The 22,118-nt window shown below is 39.1% G+C and overlaps 2 protein-coding genes across 4 annotated transcripts in view; one reads left to right on the top strand and one right to left on the bottom strand.

Moving 5' to 3' along the window:
- The window catches only part of TBC1D9 (TBC1 domain family member 9), a gene marked incomplete at both ends in the record, with an annotated part of 46,800 nt that extends 41,610 nt beyond the window's left edge, over positions 1-5,190 (top strand). Inside the window, 5 exons of the mRNA XM_082281478.1 lie at positions 914-979; positions 2,246-2,332; positions 3,222-3,296; positions 3,436-3,536; positions 4,468-5,190. Of these exons, the coding sequence (XP_082137604.1) occupies positions 914-979; positions 2,246-2,332; positions 3,222-3,296; positions 3,436-3,536; positions 4,468-5,190 (1,052 nt within the window). The remainder of the gene's footprint in view (positions 1-913; positions 980-2,245; positions 2,333-3,221; positions 3,297-3,435; positions 3,537-4,467) is intronic.
- Positions 5,191-10,298: 5,108 nt separating this feature from the next.
- Positions 10,299-21,875, bottom strand: ELMOD2 (ELMO domain containing 2). 3 transcript variants are annotated; one of them, XM_082281665.1, is made up of 8 exons: positions 21,669-21,875; positions 20,482-20,510; positions 19,777-19,871; positions 18,876-19,005; positions 17,900-18,033; positions 17,263-17,331; positions 16,014-16,147; positions 10,299-10,403 (listed from the first exon to the last, which is right to left on the bottom strand). In XM_082281665.1, coding segments are annotated over exons 1-8 (738 nt in total). In that variant the 5' UTR covers positions 21,814-21,875; the 3' UTR covers positions 10,299-10,401. The 3 variants fall into 3 exon arrangements, with proteins under 3 accessions (XP_082137791.1, XP_082137789.1, XP_082137790.1); XM_082281663.1 differs by lacking the exon at positions 10,299-10,403 and adding an exon at positions 13,964-15,618; XM_082281664.1 differs by lacking the exon at positions 10,299-10,403 and adding an exon at positions 15,845-15,916.
- Between the last annotated feature and the right edge of the window lie 243 nt (positions 21,876-22,118).

The raw sequence follows: 22,118 nt of genomic DNA, 5'->3' as shown, positions 1-22,118 counted from the left end.
GATAGGAACATAAGGAGGTTTTGTGCTTAAAAAGGACCATGTTGAAAGCAGAACGGCTAATGTTTGGCCTAACATCTGTATTTATTGGAGTGTTAAGCTTTACAAGAGACTGTGATTGTTAGTACTTGCCACACTACACTTTGTAGTTTGCATAGGCAAGTTGACACAGTCACCTATAACGTAAAATAAATCTCTGCACAATCTAATTATTGAAGGTTAATTCATTTATTTATGAATGGCATGTCACAAGAAGTGAGATTTATGAAAAAGTCTGATTATTGGTTATTTCATCACTTTAAAATTATGTACTATCTATTTAATTAATTGGAAGGAGGGGCTTCAACAGATCTCTTGGATTTCATACAGCTAATTGTAGTGTAGTCCACAAAAGAATAGGGGTTGATGTGGAAAAAATCACCAGAAAATATTGCCTGAACGTCAGTTTAGTCCATGGCTAAGCTATGATAAATGCTGTTTACATGAATTTCTCTCTTTTTCTTTTTTTTTTTTTTTTTGTAAATATCTTAATGCTCTGAGACATGTGATGTTGTTATTGGATCCTCAGATCAGAAAGTCAGAAGTTCTCACAAAAAAGGTCATGTTATGTTCCAGCTGGAGGTCTTTCCGAGTGATAATGCCATAACCATAGATGGAGTGTTACGAAATAGGCATTTAATAAAGGACCCAAGATTGAAGTACAAAATTCAGGGTAGATTTGTCTGTGCTCTTTTACTATTTCTACTGTATGATCTTAGAAGTCAAGCCATATGATCTCGAGCTGGGGAAGTACTGTAGAGGGGTGCAGTACTTCCCAGAGTGCATATAGCAGCCTCTAAACCAAAATATTGCAGCAATAATAAATAAAATGGCATGGAATGCTGAGTAGTAATGTTCTGCATGTAATGTTGTTTAGGTGCAGCATGCCATGGAGATCTCACAGAGAAGCTGAAGCTACTGTATAAAATGCATGTTTTGCCTGGTAAGTAAATGATGTTAAAATAGCTCTTGTTTTGCTGAGAACAGGAATTTGGAGCAGAGTTGTTATGACTGGCTTTCCCAATTAAAAATTAATTTGTGGGAATTACTGTAGCTGTTTATGCAGCAGTAAAATAAGAGAGCTTCTACTCTAACCAGACAGAGATTTGGAAAGTCTGAAAGCACCCTCACAGCCCTCAATTGCTTCCTCCACAAACATTTGTATGTCTCTTGCCTGTTAAGCTGGGATAGTGATATCCCCCAGGCATAAATCCAGTGTTCTTCGTTCTTGCCATAATGCACTCTATTTAAGAGTTTGAAAATTAAACTAGTTTGAAATGTTCCTGCATGTCCTGGCTCCTCATTTCTGTCCCCAGGCTTGCTTCTTGGTTTCCCCTCTGGGCTGGCAGAACTGTTTGCAGAGGGAAGCTCCAGATCGTTTCATAGATGTATTTTCCAGAGAGCTGTACAAACCTGGACTCAGCTAAGTGACAGAGGCAGTTAAGGGTGGAGAGGGGATGAAAACGCCTCAAAGCAGTTTTGAAAATGCTATACTGGAACTGTGTCCTCTCTGGCTTGTCGCACACATGCCATAAAAGAACCTACCGCGGTCCTCTCTGATCTTGCACTTTAAGAACGTTGCAACTGCTTGGGTAGTTTAATTCTTGTGCACATTTACATGCTCTGGTAAACATATCTAAAAACTTTTGAGAGGACATTGACCTTTCTATGCTTTGAACATGCATCCCTGATTGCTCCCAGCTGGCTTTGCTTGGAGGTAAGCCTGGGTGATTAAGTAATTTAACTGGGAAAAAATACTTACAATACTTTTTAAAAATACTTAAATTTTTTTAAAAATTGAACTATTACAGAAAAGATCTGTTCTTAAGAATGCAGCTTCTCATATTTGGGGACTGGTAAGCTCATACCAAATGATGACAGACTGTTTCCAGCTAGGAAAGAGTTCACACCCTGCTTAGGACACACTGAGCTGCACAGAAGAAAGTATTGGAAGTAGACATGGGAAGATGGGTAAGCAAGCCTCTGAAAGCAAACAACTCCATATGAGACAGTATTGGATGTTGGGAAGGAGACAATTCAGGTCCAGTTGTTTATCTCCTGTGAGTTAAGAAGAGATAAATCCTAGCCTATCACATCCTCATACCTTTACTTCTAGAAATCAACATTCTAAATGTATTAATGGAAATACCTTCCAGTTTTTAATTGAAGGGTGGAAATTTTAATGAAAGAATTTTACTGTGTTGCTTAGATCCATCCCCTGAGCAAGAAGAGCCAGACTCTGCTTTTGAAGCTACTCAGTACTTTTTTGAGGACATCACACCAGACTGTACACATGGTAGGCCTCTTTTGTCTCGGGTATGAGAAGATGAGGTGATGCATTTCAATCAACATGTCTTTTTAGGGAGCTACTTTTTAGCTGGATTAAACTTTGTTATCAAAGTATTCTCTGTAAAAAGAATTAAGAAGCATCTGTAGATGTGTTGATATCTTTAGAGGTGTGGGCATGTGTATACTAAGAATCCCCCTGAATTGTGCATTGCTGAAGTGCTTTCAGAATAATGCCATCAGTGTGTTGGAGAAATAATTTTGTAGAGAATAAGAATAAATAGATTGGCTTTCAAGATGTGTTTGGATCAGAACTTAAAACATTCTAAAAAACTGAGAGCAAAAGATACATCAAAATGTAGCTCAGCAGTTTGAAATCTTATGTGCCCTAATGAGAGCCAGCATCTATTTGCTGCTGCTTTAAATAGTTTTCTCCTTCTTGAGATACTTGATGTGAAGTTTCTTTCTGATTCAAGAAAAATATAAACCATCCTTCATGTTATAAGTGGGAGGAAAGTTGTTTGAAGGTACAGATAAGACTTAATAGACTAGAAATGGCAATTTTAAGTCCTGAGAGGCAAAAGAAGATGCAATAGTATAATCACCAAACATATCATGCTAGGAGTTGTGTTGTGTTAGCACAGGTTAATCATTGTACTACACGAACTAAACCTAAGATTGTGCCAGCCTCAGTAGTGATATTACAAATTAAATTGAATTTGTGAGCAGGTATAAGAATAAGCAAAAATCATCATTTATTCCTATAATTTTTACTCTGCTTTTTTTGCAGTTTGTAAATATTTGTAAGCATTTCGTTATTTTGCACTGTACACATGAAAACAATATGTGTATCTAAACCCACACTGATCTCTCTCTCCCCCTGCCCCTCCTCTTCCTAGTTGTTGGCCTAGACAGCAGGAACAAACATGGAGTAGATGATGGGTTTGTTACAGTGAGTCTGAAAACAGACAAAGGTATGCTTGGTGTCTCTGTGTGAGTTACATCTTTCATTTCATGTAAAGATGCTGCTTTTGAAAGTGAGGAATAAAAGTAATAATTTAAGGTTTCTTCATGGACTTTTTCCTCCATCTCTGGGTAATTTGTTGGCAATAGGCAAGAAGAGCTCACAAGAGAATCGAAATTACCTGAGAATGTGGAGCCAAGAGAATAAATCCAAAGCAAAAACCACAAAGGACTTGCCAAAGCTGAATCAGGTACTTCTGCTGACACTTACTTGTCATTAACTTTCAACTTTCTTTACATATATATAAATATTCAATGCATTAACACTGAGCAAAGGTGTTATTTTGAGCAGAGACTTTTTTACCGGACCAGCAGTTAGCTGATTGCAGAAGTTTACTGTTTACAAAATGCTGTAACTGGCATTCAGCTCCCAAAACATCCCAAAAATGAGATACTCACATATAGGTATGATAACATATTATTTTGATCTCTAGAAAAGGATGTGACACTGAATATCACCAGCCAGCTCTTAATGTCTAATAAACATAACCTGAAAGAAGTATTTTATGTTTTGTAATTTGTAATGCCAGCCTCATTTCCCTTAGATTCACAGCTGCTAAGGAGGAGGGGACCCACTCAGATAGCTGTTTCCTCCAGAGCACGTAGGGAAGGTTTATTCCCTGTAGAACAACGATTCTTACTTAAGGTAGCCCTGAGCAAATCTTCCTATTTAGTTCATCAGTTTTGAATTTCAAAAGACTTGTATCCAGCTAAGTTACTTCAGTCAGCTAAAGAATGCTGCAGGTCTTCATTTTTCATTACTTCTCATCAGTTTTAGCAAACCCTTAGTTATACTTAGCATCATTGCTGCAAGAAAATTCACCAAAATGAGTGCGAGGTGTCTCACTGCTCACTCTCTGTTGCCCTCCTGTGGCTGCAGAGAATTGTATTTGTTGGACAAAGCATCCAATAATTTATTCTAAATACCCTTGAGAAACAAAACATATCTGACTACTGAGTCATAGAAAATGCTTCCTAGACTGCACCTGGGTTATTTCGAATTTCTCTTTAGTCACATAAACTCTTGTGTCATGCCTCAATCCTAGACTTTTAAAACTGATTTGGAAGATGTCGGCATGATTTTTTCCTGCTCTTGTTAATGTTTCTTCCCCCTGTGTTTAGGGGCAGTTCATTGAGCTGTGCAAGACGATGTACAACATGTTCAGTGAAGACCCCAATGAGCAGGACCTGTACCATGCTACGGCTGCCGTAACGAGCTTGCTCCTGGAGATCGGGGAGGTTGGGAAGCTCTTCAGTGTGCAGCCCCCTAACGACACAGACAGCAGCAACAACTGCAGCAAAGCTATTCAGAGCGAGCTGTTCCAGAAGAAGGAGCACCAGCAGTACCCCCTGGAACAGCACAAGGCGTTCCGGGGCAGCCTCATGGCCAGCGAGGAGGAGGCCGCTTGTACTGACAGCGCCCTGGGCATGCAGATGGAAGACATTAAGCTGGAAGACTCTTCTCCCAGGGACAACGGAGCCTGTTCTTCCATGCTCATTTCCGATGACGACACGAAAGATGACAGTTCCATGTCCTCCTACTCGGTGCTGAGCGCAGGCTCACATGATGAGGAGAAGCTGCACTGTGAGGACATCGGGGAGGACACAGTTCTAGTGCGGAGCAACCACACCCCTGCCCTCCGCAGGAGCACAAGCATTGACAGGGACTGGGCCATCACCTTTGAACAGTTTTTAGCCTCCCTTCTGACTGAGCCAGCGCTGGTCAGGTACTTTGACAAGCCTGTGTCCATGATGGCTAGGATTACTAATGCTAAAAACATAAGGATGAGGGGTAAACCAATAACCTCGGCCAGTGACTATGAAATCTCTACTATGTCGGGATAAAAGGCAGTCGGTTTTTTTATTTTATTTTTTCTTTTTATTCTCTATTTATTAGTACCTGGCAGAGGCCCTGGTATTTTCAAAACATAGTTGTTTTCACTAATGTGAAAATGTTGGGGTGCAAACTTAACTATCTTCAAGTATAATCACTCTTTCTGTGGGAAATGTGACACAAATGCAAATTTTATTCAAAATACAGAAAAAAAATAACGCTTGTCAGTGAAGTGTGTGTATTATTAATATTGCTGTCAGTGTATAATGGTAAAGATTAGTTCTTAATTTCTAAATGTAAACTTAATGCCAATATTTATGTGCATTTTTAAAATAGACATATATAGAGATCTGATGCTTGGGAAAAAAAAATTAACAAAATGGGAAGAGCCTAAAATTTAAGGGGACGCTGTCAACCTGAAAAGGACCTCAGGTGAAAATAAGTTCCAGGCAACATCCTTGATGCCTAGTTTTATTTCATACAATTTTTTTCCAAAGAGGCTTTGAACGTATGCTTTGATTTTACTTTTTTGAATATATGAAAGACCACTTCAGTGACACCTGCCTGGCTCCTAACTTCCTCTGCCTGAGGACCGGTATGCTCAAGTAAAAGTGAGAAGTCCATCCCAACCTAGCTGCCACATCAGGCAAATGTGGATTAACGTGATGGTTTCTGCCCACTTGCCTTTCCCTGGGTTTAGCAGAGAGAAAGCCCTTTCCCAGCTGCGGCCACCAAAATCTCCAACATGAGATACAGCCCAGGGCTGTATTCCTAACCAATGGACTTGGAAGCTTTACTGGTGTTATCCAAAGACAGTGTATGCAGGTCCCAGAACAGATTGGTAGAGTCTCTTTTCAAAATTTGAAGTCTGTTATTAAAAGCTTAAAAAAAAATTATATATATCTACTTCTAAGGCTGGATCTACAGTAAATATAGCTTAGTTCTTAAAAGTAACCTTTACCACCAACTTATTATATCCTTGTTAGATTAAGAAAATAAAAGCCTGTATTGCATACATCTTTATTTACTATAGTGTAAAGCAGCAGTAATGAAAAAAAAATCTCCAAGATAATGTAACTGAATGTTTAAATCTTACTGAGAACACTGTCACTTTATATGAAATGAATAGTATCCTGTATTGACTTACTGAATAATATGTTAAAATGAAAACTGGAGCACCTGCACTTTGAATCCTTGCTTTTTTTATACAGATATCTGGGATTTTTTTTTTAAATTTTGTTAGCTGTTTTTAAATTCATATCTGTTTGTTTCAGGATCATGCCTACATGCCTAATCTTTATTTGCTGTTTTGAGAATATTTTCTGTAGAATACTGTTGATTTTTTTATACTCCTGTATAATACTGCATCCATGTAACTTGCAGATTTTTTTAGCACAAGCTATGTTTAATTATTTTATTTTAAAAGAATGCTTTTAAACTGTCAGATGACGTGGTTTTTAACCACAAATAGGTAATGTGAACAAATAAAGTACACTGCACAGATTTGATTTTTAACTATTAAAGTCATGCTAGAGGGAAAATGAGGTGGTTGTGCTTTATTACACAGACAAATGTAAATACATCTACCGGTAACAGTATGAAAAAGCAGTATAGTCTTTCTGCTGTGACAGAACATATCTATTAAATACTGATATTAATTTGAAGCCATGATCACCATTTTGGATACTATTACTTTGTTTTAATTTAAGATGCCAAGGCCAGAGTGGGGTGCCTTATTGTAATGCCTGGCAGCCGAATAAGCTGTCATGGAAGTCTTCAGCAGTAAGAATTAACATCCTTAAGTGGACTACTGACCTTTTTAAGTTTGCAGCTCTTTTAGGTGGTAAGGTGAATTTAAGCCTATCAGCAAGCTTACACACACCCCTAGAGACACACAGGACACAGCTCCAAAACATTTATCTTTGAAGGGCTTGTCAGCTTTGTTCCCATCCCACCTACAGGGCAGGGGATGCAACGGTTCACAAGAATTATTGTGCTGTTCCGGCTACTGTAACAAGAATTTACACAAGTGGATCTCTGGTGTAACATGAGCCAGTTGTCAAGGCAACTTCTTTCTGTTTTGCACTAGTAGCTTTCCTTACCATCAGCAAAGCTCCCAAGTGTGAGCCTGGTCCTCTTTAAGAATGGCATTGCTATAGATAGCAGCCAGGTGAGCTGATCTGCTCCAGGTTTGTTTGGATGAGGCTGCTCACTTGATCAGGACCACCGTGCAGTTGCCTATTTGATGACAAGATCTGCTGTGCCCTCTCCTTTAGTAGCTGTTTGGGAGCTGGTGAACAGAAAGCTACACAAGAATGCAACTGACCAGCATACAATGGTGTGAAACTTCTGGAAAAATGTGAATATTTTTAAAGGCTTATTGTATGTGCAGGTGTGCTACACAGAAAGTGAGTATGGCTTTAGAAGTACCTCTGTCTTGTGCTTTATGTGCTTGGAGATACGGTCTCCTTATTCTGTGAATCGTACCGTTCAGTTGGGGCTCCTATTTTATAGAGCTTTTTTATATGTTATTTTATATAGAACTTTCACTACTAAAAAAAAAAAGAAAAAACTTGGGAATATTTCTTTATGGTTTTTCTTCCACCTTAGTCAGACACTGTTAACACCTGGAAGTTCTGTGGTGCTTACCTCCTTCATTGTAGCATCTTGCAGCTCCTGAGTTCTAGGTGTTAGAGCTGAGGGTTGAGACTTGCAAATGTTTGTGTTAGACAGATAAGAAGCTCATTATGTGACGTATTAAACCTACTGAAAAAATGACATCAAAACTGTTGTAAAGCGTAAAGCACTTCATGAGTTCTTACACAGTGATGTTGGAGCTTCTGTTACAGTAGAAGTCAGGTGTTGTGTCATAAATTCAGGTGGTGGAGGCTGGTGTGGGATATATCATGTGGCATGTGAGGAACTGTGGGAGAGAACGGGAGCAGCCTGAAAGTGGCTGGTCAGGCAAAGAGACTGTGCTTTTGCTTGGAAGGCTGTGCAGCCAGGTCTGGTACCTCCTGAGTACTCCACAAGCTTCTGGATCCCTCCTGTCAGAGGGCCTTCATTACTAATCTTTAATTTTGCAGCATCATAATGGAACTGTGGTAATTGGGTTTCTCAGCAGTAGGTGTGATACAGTAACCGACAAAAAAAGTCAGGAAGTTTTAATTCCATCAGAATACTTAGAGCAACACAACGAAGCTGCTGCATAAACACTAAATCTACAGCTTGCCTGACTGCAGAAGCAGTAGGTCAGAGAGGGCTCTCCCAGTGTATTATAGGCAGGGAGAACAGCTCAACAAGTTTGGCTTGTATGTGCCATGGTGTTGGGGTCCCTCCCCTGCCATGGAGCCCTGGGAGAGGGGCCCTGGGGGGGAGACACGGGGTTTCCCTGCCCCTGGTCAGCCTCATTCCCCATTGGTTGGTTTGTGTTTCCCGGTGTGGCCAAGGACCCTCGGGTCCCGTGACCGGAGAGTTCCTGAGCCGAGCCCCGGCCATGCGGCTGGAGAAATAAACATCTCTGAAACATCTACCACGAATCTGTCCATATATACTTCGGTTTCCACGGGACTCCTGGTTTGAAATATACTTGTTGCAGTAATCCCCGCTGCAACACCATGGTGAATCCTGGTGCTGCTGCTCTGCAAACTTCTGGCATCCCTGTGGTGCCCAGTCTGCCCCAGTTCTTGGTTATCCAGTACTAACAAGGGATGCTGTAGCTAGAAGACACCTTTTATCAGAAATTAGGTATTAACATAAAAAGTAGTTGATATGTTGTACCCATTTTTGTAAGAAACATGGACTAGTTGGGCTTAGAGTAAAACATTTTGAACAAATGAGACATAGCGAGGAATTGTGTATGAGTTGGTAGGTCAGCTTAGACTATGGCAGAGTGTGCCATGGTATCCTGGCCTTTTGCTTGGTTAGAGTATGAGGTTCCAGTGTTCCTTCAAATTCTGGTGTCAATTCCTGGTGCTGAGGGAAAAGGCTGGTCTGTGACTAGAGCTCACCAGTTTAGGTGAGCAGAAGTGTTATGGTGAGAATGAAAGTGAAGTAGTTGTGTCTATTATTGAGCCTTATCCTCTGGTTGGAAAGAACATTCCTTCTATGCTATTTCTGTTTCTTTCAACTGGAAGATAGTCTTGAGTCAAGTGTTATATAGTTCAAGCTGCAATTATGACTTTTAACATTGTGATTTAACTCCAGGCAGCCACAGAACCCCAGGCATCCAGTCTCTCCCTCCCCCACTAGTGGGATCAGGGAGAGAATCAGAAGGGTAAAAGCCTAAAAACTCATGAGTTGAGATAAAGACAGATTCATAGGGAAAGCAAAAGCCACACACTCAAGCAAAGCAAAACGGGAATGAATTCCCTGCTTCCCATGGGCAGGCAGGTGTTCAGGCATCTCCAGGAGAGCAGGGTCCCATCACACGTAACTTGGGAAGACAAACAGCATCACTCCAAATGTGCCCCCTTTCATCCTTCTTTCCCTTTACTTTAAATACTGAGTGTGATGTCACATGTTCTGGAATATCCCTTTGGTCACTTGGGGTCACCTGTCCTGGCTGTGTCTCCTCCCACCCTCCCAGGCAACCCCAACTTCATCACCAGTGTCACAGCATGAAAAGCAGAAAAGGCCTTGGCTCTGTGTAAGCCCTGCTCAGCAATAACAAAAACATCTCTGTATCATCAACCCTGTGTTCAGCACAAATCCAAAACACAGCCCCATAGCAGCCCCAGGAAGGAAATTAACTCTGCCCCAGCCAAAAGTGCCACGGTTAAAAATGTTGATTTATTCAATAGCAAAACCAGAAATTGGCCCGACAGCAAATAGTAAAAAAACAAAAATGTGGCAGTGAACATCACACTGGAAAATGGCTAATTAATAGAAAACTGGGACATGTGCTGATAGCAGCAGCATTGCTGTGCAAGAGTGGCTTAGAGCTTGGAATACAAGCTGTGAAATACAGCTTAGTCAGTCTTAACTGCAGTGCAAGGTGTTCCTGATAAATGGTGGCAGATATCTCTAAGAATGTTACTTTAGAAGACAATTAAGTTCTGGTTCTTCTCTTTCCTGTAGTACTCAGTATCTCAGTTTAGATTTCCTGAGTAGCTGCTTGCTCATCCCATTTTCTAAAATAACACATTTGCGTAACTGATCAACCCAACATTTGGAGTTTGGAGGACTGGGATGTTCCTGTAGTGGCAGGGCCTGTTCTGTGTTTCTGTAGAAATAAAAAATTGCTCCAGGTAAGATCTTGTAATTCTCATGGAATGGCACTTCGGTACATTAATAGGAGCATTTGTTCTCCGGAATTCAAGAGGAGAAACAAAGGCTGCCTGAGAGAGACAAATAAGCTAAAAAACCCCAAGCAAATTATTTAACATAGCTTGTATGAAGGCATGCCAGAAGATACAGTCTGAAAAAAAACAACAAACCATCAACACATGAGGGTTTCTCTTTCTTTTTCCAGAGGTGTTCTCCAGCTTTCAAATTTTGTTCTTCCTGAACAAAAACGCTCACATTTTGAGTTGCCTCAGAGAGTTAACTTCCAGGTCCTTCAAACAAAATTACTGGTGTGGGGTTTTTGGGGGTTTTGGTTCAGTTTGGTTGTGGGGTTTTTCTGTTGTGGAGTTGGGTTGTTGGTTTTTTTTTGTTTTTTTTTTTTGGTGCTAGTTTGTTTTTTTTTTTTTTAAGCTTAAGCCAGAGCTTCTTTTCAAGTGAGAATTTTAAAAGCAACTGAAATGAAGCAGTAATAAACTTCTACCACTTGCAGCAGAGTATGGTAGCCCATCTGCATAACAGGTTCAAGAACTGTAGACCTCTAAGCAAGCTGGAGGCAAGTGGGGAGGACGGGAGGAAGAAAAAGGTAGGATAAAGCTTTCACTCATATCCCAGTGCAGGTGCATGAAACTGAAAATTGTTACATTTTCTAGCAGGCCAAAGACACGACTGTTGTCAATATTTTGGAATAACCCATTCTTTATTTGCTACCATTGTAAACGTCTCTATTACACAGACATCACGGTTTACATTATTGCTTTTATACTGTGGTAAATAGGAATTCCTATTAGTATGCAGCTATCTAAGCACAGTGTCATAAGAAACTGCCCACAAGTTGTCTTAGGCTGGGCTGTTCTTAATTCCCTAGAGAAAGACAGTATCTAGACTGGCACAAGAAACAACCAGTCCAAAGATGGGTCACCATGGTATTACAGCAACACAAACAAGAATGACAGAAGGAAGCCACGGGTTACATCACCACACATCACTAGCAGTATTGTCAAGAATACTGACTGCTCAACTCCCACCTACCTAAATACAAACTTTTTCATCATCATTCCTAAAACAAGGCTAAGTAACTTTTTGGTGAAATTTTATTTAAACGAGGATGGAAAATTTGGAAAACCAATGGGGCTGTGTGTGTGCATTTAATTTTTGTTTGCATTTTTGTTTTGTTTTTCAAAGACTGAAAGTCCAAAACTCTTTATCTGAGGTGTTTAAATTGACCCCTTTTACTATTGCCCGTTAGGACAAAATGCCCTATTCTTTACATGGCTTTATCAGATGACAGAAGCACAACCAGTTTAAAAACATTGTTTCTTTCTTCCTCAGTAGCATTGTCTTCAGATGGCTTTCCAATCAAATTAGTTACTTCTGAAACAATGTGTTTACTTAGTGAAAGACTAGATTTTACAATTGCTTGTGGTAAACTTCCGCTTATCTTCTGCTTATCTTCATCCCTATGAACATCTTTGTTCACAGAGTGGCACCATGTTTCAAGCATACACTAACAAACTATCTTTTGTTGTTTAAACAGTTGCTACAGGAACAACAACAAATTTAGAGAACCACCTTGTCTCCAGTTTTAATTTTTTTTTCTTAAAATACTATTGCATACAAGCTTTCACATAGTGAATGTTCTAAAGAGGCAGCAAGTTAGAAAACTAACAGCACTTGCAAGTTCTAGTAAGATATGTACTTAAAACATGATGGTTATAAATAACAATTTACTGAGCTTTTAAGACCCTTAGAATAACCTGTGAGCAACAAGTTCTGATGTTTAAAGATTATATCAACTTGCAGAAAAGCGTCCTACCTCCATTTCCAGTCTTTCATAACCTTAGGATTGTCACCCTACAACGGTTAGCATAAAATACCACTGACTAGTAAAGCCTTGTTCTTGCCTTCTCTAAACACAATTTTACCTTTTTCAATACATTTTCTAACTACTACCATAATACAATTAACCTACCACTGGTGCAAACAGGGACACCCAGTATTAGTCTACATATAGTGAGTGACTCCTAGACAGAATTACTGGGCTAGTTGATCATACAAAACCACATGCAAATTCTAACGATTTCCTGGGAAGGTGCACTGGAGCCTAACATAAACATTCACCTTAATTACTACATGCAAACTAATGTATTCCCATATGTCTCACTCATCTGATGATGGTTGCATTTACTTTTTCTCCTCATGTACTGCCACAGTTTACTTCCAGATCACCTATTGATTTAAGAAGAAAAAAACTAGCAAAGATGCATCTTATTAAAAGCATGAACTACATTTGACACTAAAACATCTCAGGTGTGTGATAGGAATACTGAAACTCTATGGTTGGGCTTTAGAAGCCTCAGCAATAGTTAAATGTCAGTCTCCCTGTGAACAAGGAGTCCAGTGAAAGTTTCAATGCTGAAAATACATGGGTGATTTTTTTTGCAACTGTTGCAAAAAAAAAAAAAAAAAAAAAAAAAAAAAAAAAGCTTGCAGACAGCTCAGATGAGCCTTTAGAGATGGCTCAAACAATCTTGTAACTAGCTGGCAGGCAGTAGATGGAAACAAATAGGATCTCCTTTGCTGGCTGCTGCCAAACATAATTGGGGTCACTTCTGAAATTCAGAATGTCAGTCTCATGTTGCTTGCAAAGGAGATCTACAAACAGTAGAGAAAGTTATTAATGGAGACAAACCCAAGAGAAGCTGGGGCTAGAAAATAACGACTTGGGCCACTGGGAAGAGTCCACTTTCCACTTCCTTCCTTCCTTGGATTTGTGGCATGTCTAGTATCTGCAAGGCTCAGAGAAACAGAGCTCCACCACAGGACCTGAATCCCAGAATGCTCTCCATGGACCTCAGCACTTCACTGGTGAGAATTCCAGGATCCAAGTACAGCGGAGTAGCAAAAGAACTGGGCTTCCCATTGTCAGATTGTATCTAATGTGGCCAGTTCAGCTGCTCAGTTTACAAGTCAGGGCAAACCATAAATATTCTCCCTATGACCATCTTCACAGTGGGTTTTTTTGGGTTTTGGGGTTTTTTTTATGTTGGTAGAACAGCATCAACCCAACACAGGTGAGACTGACCCCTTCCCCACCCTGCACGCATCCAATTTGTTTGACTCTTGTCTGTACCTAAGGAATCATAAAATGAAAAGAGAACTGTGTTACCCCATATACGTGTACTGTGTACCCTGATCAGGGGCTTCCCCACAAGCAAGAGATACCCAGCATTTAATGGATCAAGAGCACAAGGGTGGACGCAGTGCAACAAGTCACTATTTACATAATACAGACTCACAGAATTACTGGGGTGGGAAGGCACCTCTGGGGATCACCAAGTCCCATCCCCTGCCTAAAGCAGGGTCCCTAAAAGGAGGCTGCTTAGGGCCATGTCCAAGTGGGTTTTGATGATCTCTAAGAAATTCGTATTATAATAATATTACATACTATTTGTCATACTTATGTAGTGTAATAACACTCATTACAAAAAGGGGGTTGTCTTTTTTTTTTTTTCCTTCTCATGCTTGCATTTACTGTGTTCAATGCTTATATTCTTCAGGAATCTCTTCTGGAGAACTCGTTGACTAGAAATTAACTAGTTTACCTGAGATGATTAAAAAAAAAATATGAAAGCTTGTATTAGCTTACAAATTTTGTGCCACTGTAAGCTATTTAGGTATATGGTGAAAAAAATCTTTCTGAAATTACTCAAGTTTCTAAGGCTGTGATCTAGCTAGAAGAATCAAAATAAAAAGCTGATTGAAAACTGCAGAAGGCACTTATTTAATAGAAGGTCTTAGAAAACAAAGTGATGGTCATACCAAATCCATTTAAAGTTGCTCTAAGCAATAATTAGTCACAATACAGGCATGAATTTCTATTTACTAGATTGTCTGAGGATCGCACAACTAAGGAATTTATCATCATTTATCATCATCACATCAAATTTGCATCCCTTCCATGGAAAATACATCTTTTTTAGACTTGTACTCAGATGTGAATTCATTTTTACAAAATAAGGATTGTGGCTGCAATAAAGGTTTTTCTTTAAACTTTATAAAAGGGCTAAACTAGATCTGTTGTACCTCCCACTAAGAATACCCCCTTAGCTGCTAAAAGAAAGGGCTGACAACAGATACTGAGTCAATCATGCTCAGCACTTGAAGTCAGATTAGAAAGAATCAAGTTTTTACAGTAGGAATACTTTTAGAAAGAGTAGCTTTAGCCTGAGGATTTTATCCCCATGCTGATGATACGTGGTTCTTTTTGTTTGTTTGCAAACTAAACTTCTTCCAAGCATAGGAATTGGCTGGTACAAATCCATAGATAAACTTCCTTATCCAGAAGTCATTTCTAGTAAGTACATCAGTACGCTGATGGATTAAGCCTCTTCTCCAAAATTATAAACAAATAATATGTCCCCTTTGAGGACCTCTTAATTACAAAGAAATTCAACATTGTTGAGTGAACAATCAATGACATATATAGGAACAAGAACACAAAAAATCTAAAACCACAATAATTTCAACTAAAAACTGAACTTCAACTATTACATTAAAAGGTTGGAATTTAAATTTAAAGTTGAAAAGTTGAACTTAAACTGTCTTTTAAAAGACCATTAATAGTCAAACCCATTCATAGAAAATATGATGCAGCATAAATACCTGCTTAATTTCCCTGCACCAAGAAGTATAAAATAAAATTTAAAAGTAAGCAATGCAGAGATTCTTCAGATTTGTGGGTTGTTTTGTTTGTTAGTTTGTTGGTTGGGTTATGTTTCACTTTCTTTTCAAAAAGCTGCCCTTTGGAGAATAGCATAAAAATACCTGTAAACAGAGGTTGATTGTCCAAGCTTTCTTAACTGAATTTTGCTAATTTTCCTTTTTTTAATCTAAAAAAAAAAGTTCTATTGTTAGACAGTTTTTGGTGAAACACAAGACTTCCATCCAAATGCATCACTCGATTTTTGATACAGAACCTCATATACTGCAGAGGAATTAAGGTTTCTTTGTATCTTGTAAGGTCAGTACCACATTGCAATTCAGTAGAAGTCCCTTAATTTTTTCATGGAATTTCTCTCTGTACTGGTTGAAGTGCATAATGCTTTCTGGTTCCTCTTCAAACCAGAACTTGTCAAACTCATAAACTAGATAACCTGTGAAGAAAATAAAATACAGATCTGCAAAAATGACCTCCAAAATTTCATGCCTTGATCTAGCCAGTCCTAGAGTGGTCCTTGAGATTCTCTTCAACCCTTAAAACAAGGACTGTCCCACCCTGATCTACAGCAAGCTTTTGGATGCTTGCTGAATAAATACTGAGTTTTCAGCCTGGAGTCTCTAAAATATAGAATGCCACAGAAATTATCCTTAAACATACCTTTCTGCAGCACAATGTTTAAGCAGCAGGTGCGTTTCCAATACCTGATGCAGAAGACAAACAGCTTCCTCTGGCTAATGAGAAAAGAGTGGAAATGCACTCCAAAGAGCCCAAACTCTATGTTGCAGCCTACCCTGAGTAGTCTGTTCTAGAGAAGCTACAGATACTTACAGTAAAACTGATGGAAGTGCTCCATCTGTGGCAACCCAGAGACCATGTTGTAGAGATGAGCCTTTAAAGCACCATTCTTGAGCAAGCTGTATGCCATCTCTGTCAGATTGATCCCAACTATGGCATAGGAGTATCTGCAACACAAATCATGGTTTTACCTTATGGACTGAAAGACATAAAAGCTTCCCTGGCACACTCTGCTTTAGGATAGCTGTGAGAGTCAAAATTTTTCCTGTAATACTTGTTGATGGGGTGATTCCAGTCTACAGACCATTCCCTAGTGCATCCAACGATGTAAAAGTTATTGTAATACTGAGATGGTAAGGCTAATCAACACTGACTTCAACTTGTTCATTTGAAATCCTTAGATCTGCTGGAATATTAAAAACTGGAAGTGAAAAACATTGTTGCAGTATAAATGGAATGGCTATTTCAACCTCTTGTTCGAGCTGAAAGAATCTGGTTTTCTGTTACATGGTATAAAAAGTATAATAGAAATTCCTAAACAACAGTTAAAGTGTTTGTGGAGGAAGGAAAAGTAAAATTTAATTAATTTGTGCCAACTATATAGTTACGTAATTGAGCAGAAAGTTTCACATATCCCGTTCATGACAGAGTTGCACAGGGTAATGTTATTTACAATCAAAGTCATGAAGGGCTCCTGCTATTTGGTAGGTCATCAAGTTAACTAGGGACTAGATGAATCAGATTATTTTATCTGACTGATTTGAGAGTGTATTTCCTGTAAAATTAGCTAAATGTTCAAATATGCAAAGTTTTCGAAAACAAATTTAAAGCTGAACAACAACAAAACACTTGTTTGTAAATACCTAGTACAGAGCAGGAACCTAGCAAAAAAAAAAAGGACCTTATGAGGTAACCTATACTATCCCAACACAGGATCAGTAAGAAGGTGAAAAATAAGTATGAATTTCTAAATCTAATCTAAGTCTATTACAAATAAAACTAACTATAATGTTAAAGGTGTTCACTGTGTTAAATAAAGATGATATTTTGCAACATTTTTGTCCCAATAAATCCATTCTGGAAAAAAAAAAAAAAGCTGCACTTAGTTCCTAGCTAGAAATTGCTTTCTGTGGTTGGTTTCTCCCACCTATTTTGACCCTTTTTTCATTCTTTAATGGAAAAAACTCACATATATTTTCCTCTTTACTTTCTGGACACATATTTAGCAGTCTTCACATGAGTTCTTACATAGAAGACCAGAAAAAATCCTAGAGTGACTTACCCCAGCTTTGGGTGATTTGATCGAGAAAGGATCTGACGAGCTTCATTGGTGTAATGCTTACTAAAATACCTGGCAGTGTAAAATATTATTTTAAATTCATGAAAAAAAAAATACTGTGTTCAACATTAAAATCTGTAGCTTTAAACTAAAGGTGAAAACTAGCCTGTAACTGAAAAATAGCACAAAATGAAAACCAAGGAAAAGGTAGAAAATTAAATTATATTCAGCATGAACTAATACTGTAAAAAAAAAAATCATTGTGATCTGAACATCAAATATGAAGTTCAACCTAGTCCAAAAATTATCTTAGCAAAGATACGTAAACTTGTCTGGTTTTCATTACAGTAGGCATTTTTACATTCAGGAATTTTTAAAGCTTTTGACAAGTTAGGTACAACCTACTAACGCTATCATATGGCAACAAAAAAATAACCTGTCCTGGGCAAATTTCTGTCCCTTCCCTCACTTCTTGTCCTTACCCAACCATACCATGTTTACAATGTGCAGCCACTAGAGATGCTGAACATACTGCTTTCTATTTGCTTCTATTCAGTTTTTATTAGAAATATCATTAACTAGAGAAAATACAGATAATGAAAATTAGTTACAAAGGAATGAAATACTTCTTTTCACTTACACCAGATTCACTAAGCCCAGCAGCCCCATTCCTCTGAAGTCTGTTTTGGGATCATCACCTTGGAAGCCGATGTCACACCACTGTTTGCTGATTCTGGCCTTCAGATTCTCGTAAGGCATCAGCAAATTCCAGAGCTGCACAAATATACTTCCATGTTATGCTGCTCAAGTATTCCAAGTCACATAACTCAGAACACTTGCTGCTGCACACTAGAAACCATTCACCAAGGAACAGGATACAATGTGCATGCTGCTCTTCTCTTAGTAGCAATCTGGAGTCTGCTACAATGTCTCACTTCAGCAGTTATGAAAGTTATTACATTTAACATTAATTGTGGTAATTTCCCTTCACAGACAAAGATGCTGTATGAATACCAAAGAAACAAAGACTTGTTTCACCTCAGAAATTAATTTCTGCATCATTTTGTAATAGGACAGCTATAAACTGAAATACAAATTCTCAATGAATACTTATTAAACCTGTCAGTGTTGGGGTTTCCATAGCAAGTTGAGATAATTATGAAGTGCTAAGAAAATAGTTAAGTAGTTTTTATCTTCCAGCATCAAACTATCTTCCTTGACATTGACTGGGATGCAATAATAAGAAAAAATTAGTGTCTTCTTTTAATTTAGTAACTAGTGGTTTACAAAGTTAGATGTATCCATAAGGTTAAGTACCTTTTTAGCAGTGATTCTTCAGTGACCCATAACAAACCTGTTTTGCTACTTAGATGTGTTATGTCTAATTTCACACAAAATAATTCCATTGCAAGTAACTCTAGTTTACCTTTTTTTTTTTTTTGGCTTGAGGTTTTATTTTAGTGTGTCGGTTCTATAATGGCTTTGTAGTTTGTAAGTAGAAAAGAGCTTTAAATAGATCAGCTGGTAAGAATGCTACCAATAAGTTCATGCAATGTATTGGACTTGGAGGGGGAAAAAAAAAACAAACAGCATTTGTATTTAAAAAATTATTTCACCTCAATTAACTGTTCCTCGTGTTCTTCATTTTCTGAATCATATGGGACCTTCCTCAGGTTTTCCACATTCAAATACAGTTTTTTATAACCTGATATCTGCAGTAAGGATATATGCAAATTTGTCTTAAACCTGAAATAATAACAAAACACCATAGAGAAGTTTTTAAACAGGCCTACTTAGCCAAAAATTCTTGCTGAATTACCAGATAAGACCTTTCTTATGTTAATGCAATGTAAACACCAGAACTAGGAAGTGCGTATCTTTCAAACTACAGCATACTGGTTAGGTACACTATTTTACATGGATCTTACATACTTTAAGTATCTTTAGCTGATTCCTGTGCTGCAGTCAGACTCTATTACCCTATATTACAGAAGAAAAAAAATAAGCTAAAATCTGTTATGACATAAGAAAACTCTATATATCATCCTGACCCCTGTTCCTCCACCTACCCCCAAACTTTTTGTAAGTCTTACATTCAAACTTTGTGAGAAATACTTACAGGTTCAAAGAAGAATTTCATTAGACTTTAAAATTTTGGTTATTCCGTCACTCACTAATTACTTATGCAGATGAATGCAAATATTAATCGGGCATCACTATTCTCTCTCAAAAATATCTAAGGAATTACATAGTTCTTGTAATCAACCTACGCAATAATCATACTAGCTAGAAATATGGAGTAACAGAAGGGACTCGCAAAACAGAGATACAGTAATCCCAAATCCACATCAATTACAACTTTGCAACTCATTTTCTAGAACTGATGAGGACATAACCACATCTTATTTTCAGATTTCATTCTGAATACCTGTGTTGAATGGCCTAAATATTGCATCAGGTTAAGCAACTGGAAGAACATGCTAATAAGTGAGAACAGAGAGAGGTTTCCAAACACACCCTGTATCCTTCTGTTCAATCTTCTTTTCTTTCATTATATCTCTGACACACTTCTCCACTTCAGCTTCTTCAACATGTACAGCATTTCTTAAAACCTAGGAAGTTAATACAGTATATGACTTAATCAGGAATGAAGACATCATCTACTTTATTATTATTGCTCAGCTTCTGTATATCTGTTGTGTGTATTATTTACTATAAGAAGGGTCAATTTAAGGTAATTGCTTACAATACACTGGCTCAAATTGCATATAAGAGATCTGCAATAATTGCATAAAAGCATAATTTGTAACTTTGTTAGGCTGTAAACAACAATGTTTACATAGGAGTTGCATAAAGAATAAATACAGAGCTGGAGAGTTGCTTGGTCTAGATTCTTGTTTGCTTTCAACTGCTGAATTGAAATATGTTCTTCCTAGTCCGACTGAAACAAGTGCAGCCAAGGTAAAAAGGCTTCAGAATTAGGAGACAGGTAGCTAACAAAGCTGAGATTTCAATGAAAGAAACATTTGAAGGGACATGGGACTGCTTTTGAGAAACCTTAAATAAACCTAGCATACAGAACACAAAATTCCAAGTTTTCTCCTCTCTGCCCTTTATTCTTCTTCAGTTCTCCACTCTCAAGAAGTAAATGCATGTGTTATTTTTCTGGGATCTGTCTCTGAAAAAAGGTTTTATTACAGTTTCATCTCTAGTATCTCTTACCTTATTTTTTGATGACTCCAGTGAATGTTCTGCAATATGGAAAAAAAGTAGATGCCATAGTTAAATTGAACTATTTTAAATAACTGACAATAAGTCTTCCTGCAGTATATAAGTATTATAAAACTTTACATCCCTTTTATACATATAATAAAAAATTACTCAATCTTAAAATGAACATGTTGTCAGGTAACAGAATGTCTTAATTTACACAGATTTTTTTACAACTCTTCAGTACAATGCTGAAAGTAGATTAGGATTTTTTAAAGCATCAATTACAGGTACAGAACCAAGACAAATTTGAAAAGGTGTCAGGAGAGAAGTATGTCAATTGATGTTTTCCTGTTCTCAGAAATTATTTCGTATTTATTACTGAAGAATAAGGAAGTACAGTCACTTCCGCAAGTTATTGTAAAACCACAATAATGTTCAGTAGTTTCTTCAATTGCTATTTTAGATCAAAATTCTGCATCAAGCAGAATTGTAAGTTAAATCACTCTTCCTCCCTCACCTCCAAAAAATGCATTTATGTCTATCCAGTGTGAATTTTTTTTAGTAAAGGAAGGTAAAAACATGTACACAAAGTAATGAGAAGACTCTGGGGGAAAAGGTACGATTTCTGATTCACTTTTTGATGACACTGGAATTTCCTTAGCAAGCAGACAAGGAAGCTAGCTCTGGCGTTGATTTAGAATTCTCATAGGATAGCTGGGATGAAAGGAAGAGTGACAATTCTGGGGATGCACACCAGGTACTGGTTTCCAGCTACTGGAAAGCAGGAGGCTCAGGGGGGACACGATGGCTCCCGACAACCGCTGGAAAGGAGGCTGTGGATAGGCGGGGTTCAGTCCCTTCTCCCAGGTAACCAGTGACAGGAGAGGAAACGTCCTCAGGTTGTGCCAGGGGAAATTTAGGTTGGATATTAGGGAAAGTGTCATCACCGAAAGGGTTATCAAGCACTGAACAGGCTGCCCAGGGCAGTAGTTGAGTAACCACCATTCCCGGAGAGATTTAAAAGATGTGGCACTAGGAGACATGGTTTAGCGGTGGGCTTGGCAGTGCTGGGTTACTGGCTGGAATCGATGATCTTGGAGGTCTTTTCCACGCTAAATGATCCTGTGACTCTGCTGCTCCACACGACGCTTCCGAGGCAATCTCGCGGCCCCTGCCTGCCCCGGCCCCTCCATTACCTATGCTCAGCGTCCGCCGCGCGCCCGCCTCCGCGCCGCCCAGGACGCGCTGCAGCTCGCACTTCCCCGTCAGCAGCCGCAGGATCCACTTCAGCCAGAACCGAAAGTAGTTGCTGTACAGGAACCCCCAGATGTGCGCCCACATCTTCCGCGGGCGGCGGCCCCGCGCCGGCGGGGCCCGAACCCGGCCCGGCCCTGGGCGCTGCGTTCGGCCCGCCCCACCCGCACCCCCCGCGCGCTGCCGCCGGCGCCCTCTCGCGGCCGGGCCGCCGCGGCCCCTCAGAGCACAGCGGGGACCGAGCGGGGCCCGGCCGCCCCCCGCATCCCGCCGGAAGCCAACTCCCGACCTGGAAGTGATCGCGGGTACGGGACGAGGCGGAAGTGCCGGCTGGTGAGAGGCTTCCCTTTGCCGGCGGCCGTTATCGGCCTCGGGCGCTGCTGCTCCCTCGC

This window comes from Coloeus monedula (genome assembly GCF_965178545.1).
Source record: "Coloeus monedula genome assembly, chromosome: 5".
NCBI lineage: Eukaryota > Metazoa > Chordata > Aves > Passeriformes > Corvidae > Coloeus > Coloeus monedula.
The sequence above is the reverse complement of the archived record's forward strand: the minus strand, read 5'-3'. Positions and strand labels throughout refer to the sequence as shown.

What these genes read in the sequence shown, in the direction of transcription:
- ELMOD2 (XM_082281663.1), bottom strand. Translation starts at nt 21,813, where the DNA reads ATGTGGGCGCACATCTGGGGGTTCCTGTACAGCAACTACTTTCGGTTC. An exon ending in ATTGAACAGAAGGATACAGG is followed by an intron (nt 19,006 to 19,776) that starts GTGTGTTTGGAA and finishes TTATTATTTCAG; the next exon opens with GTTTAAGACAAATTTGCATA. An exon ending in GCACTTCCATCAGTTTTACT is followed by an intron (nt 15,619 to 16,013) that starts GTAAGTATCTGT and finishes TTTTCTTCACAG; the next exon opens with GTTATCTAGTTTATGAGTTT.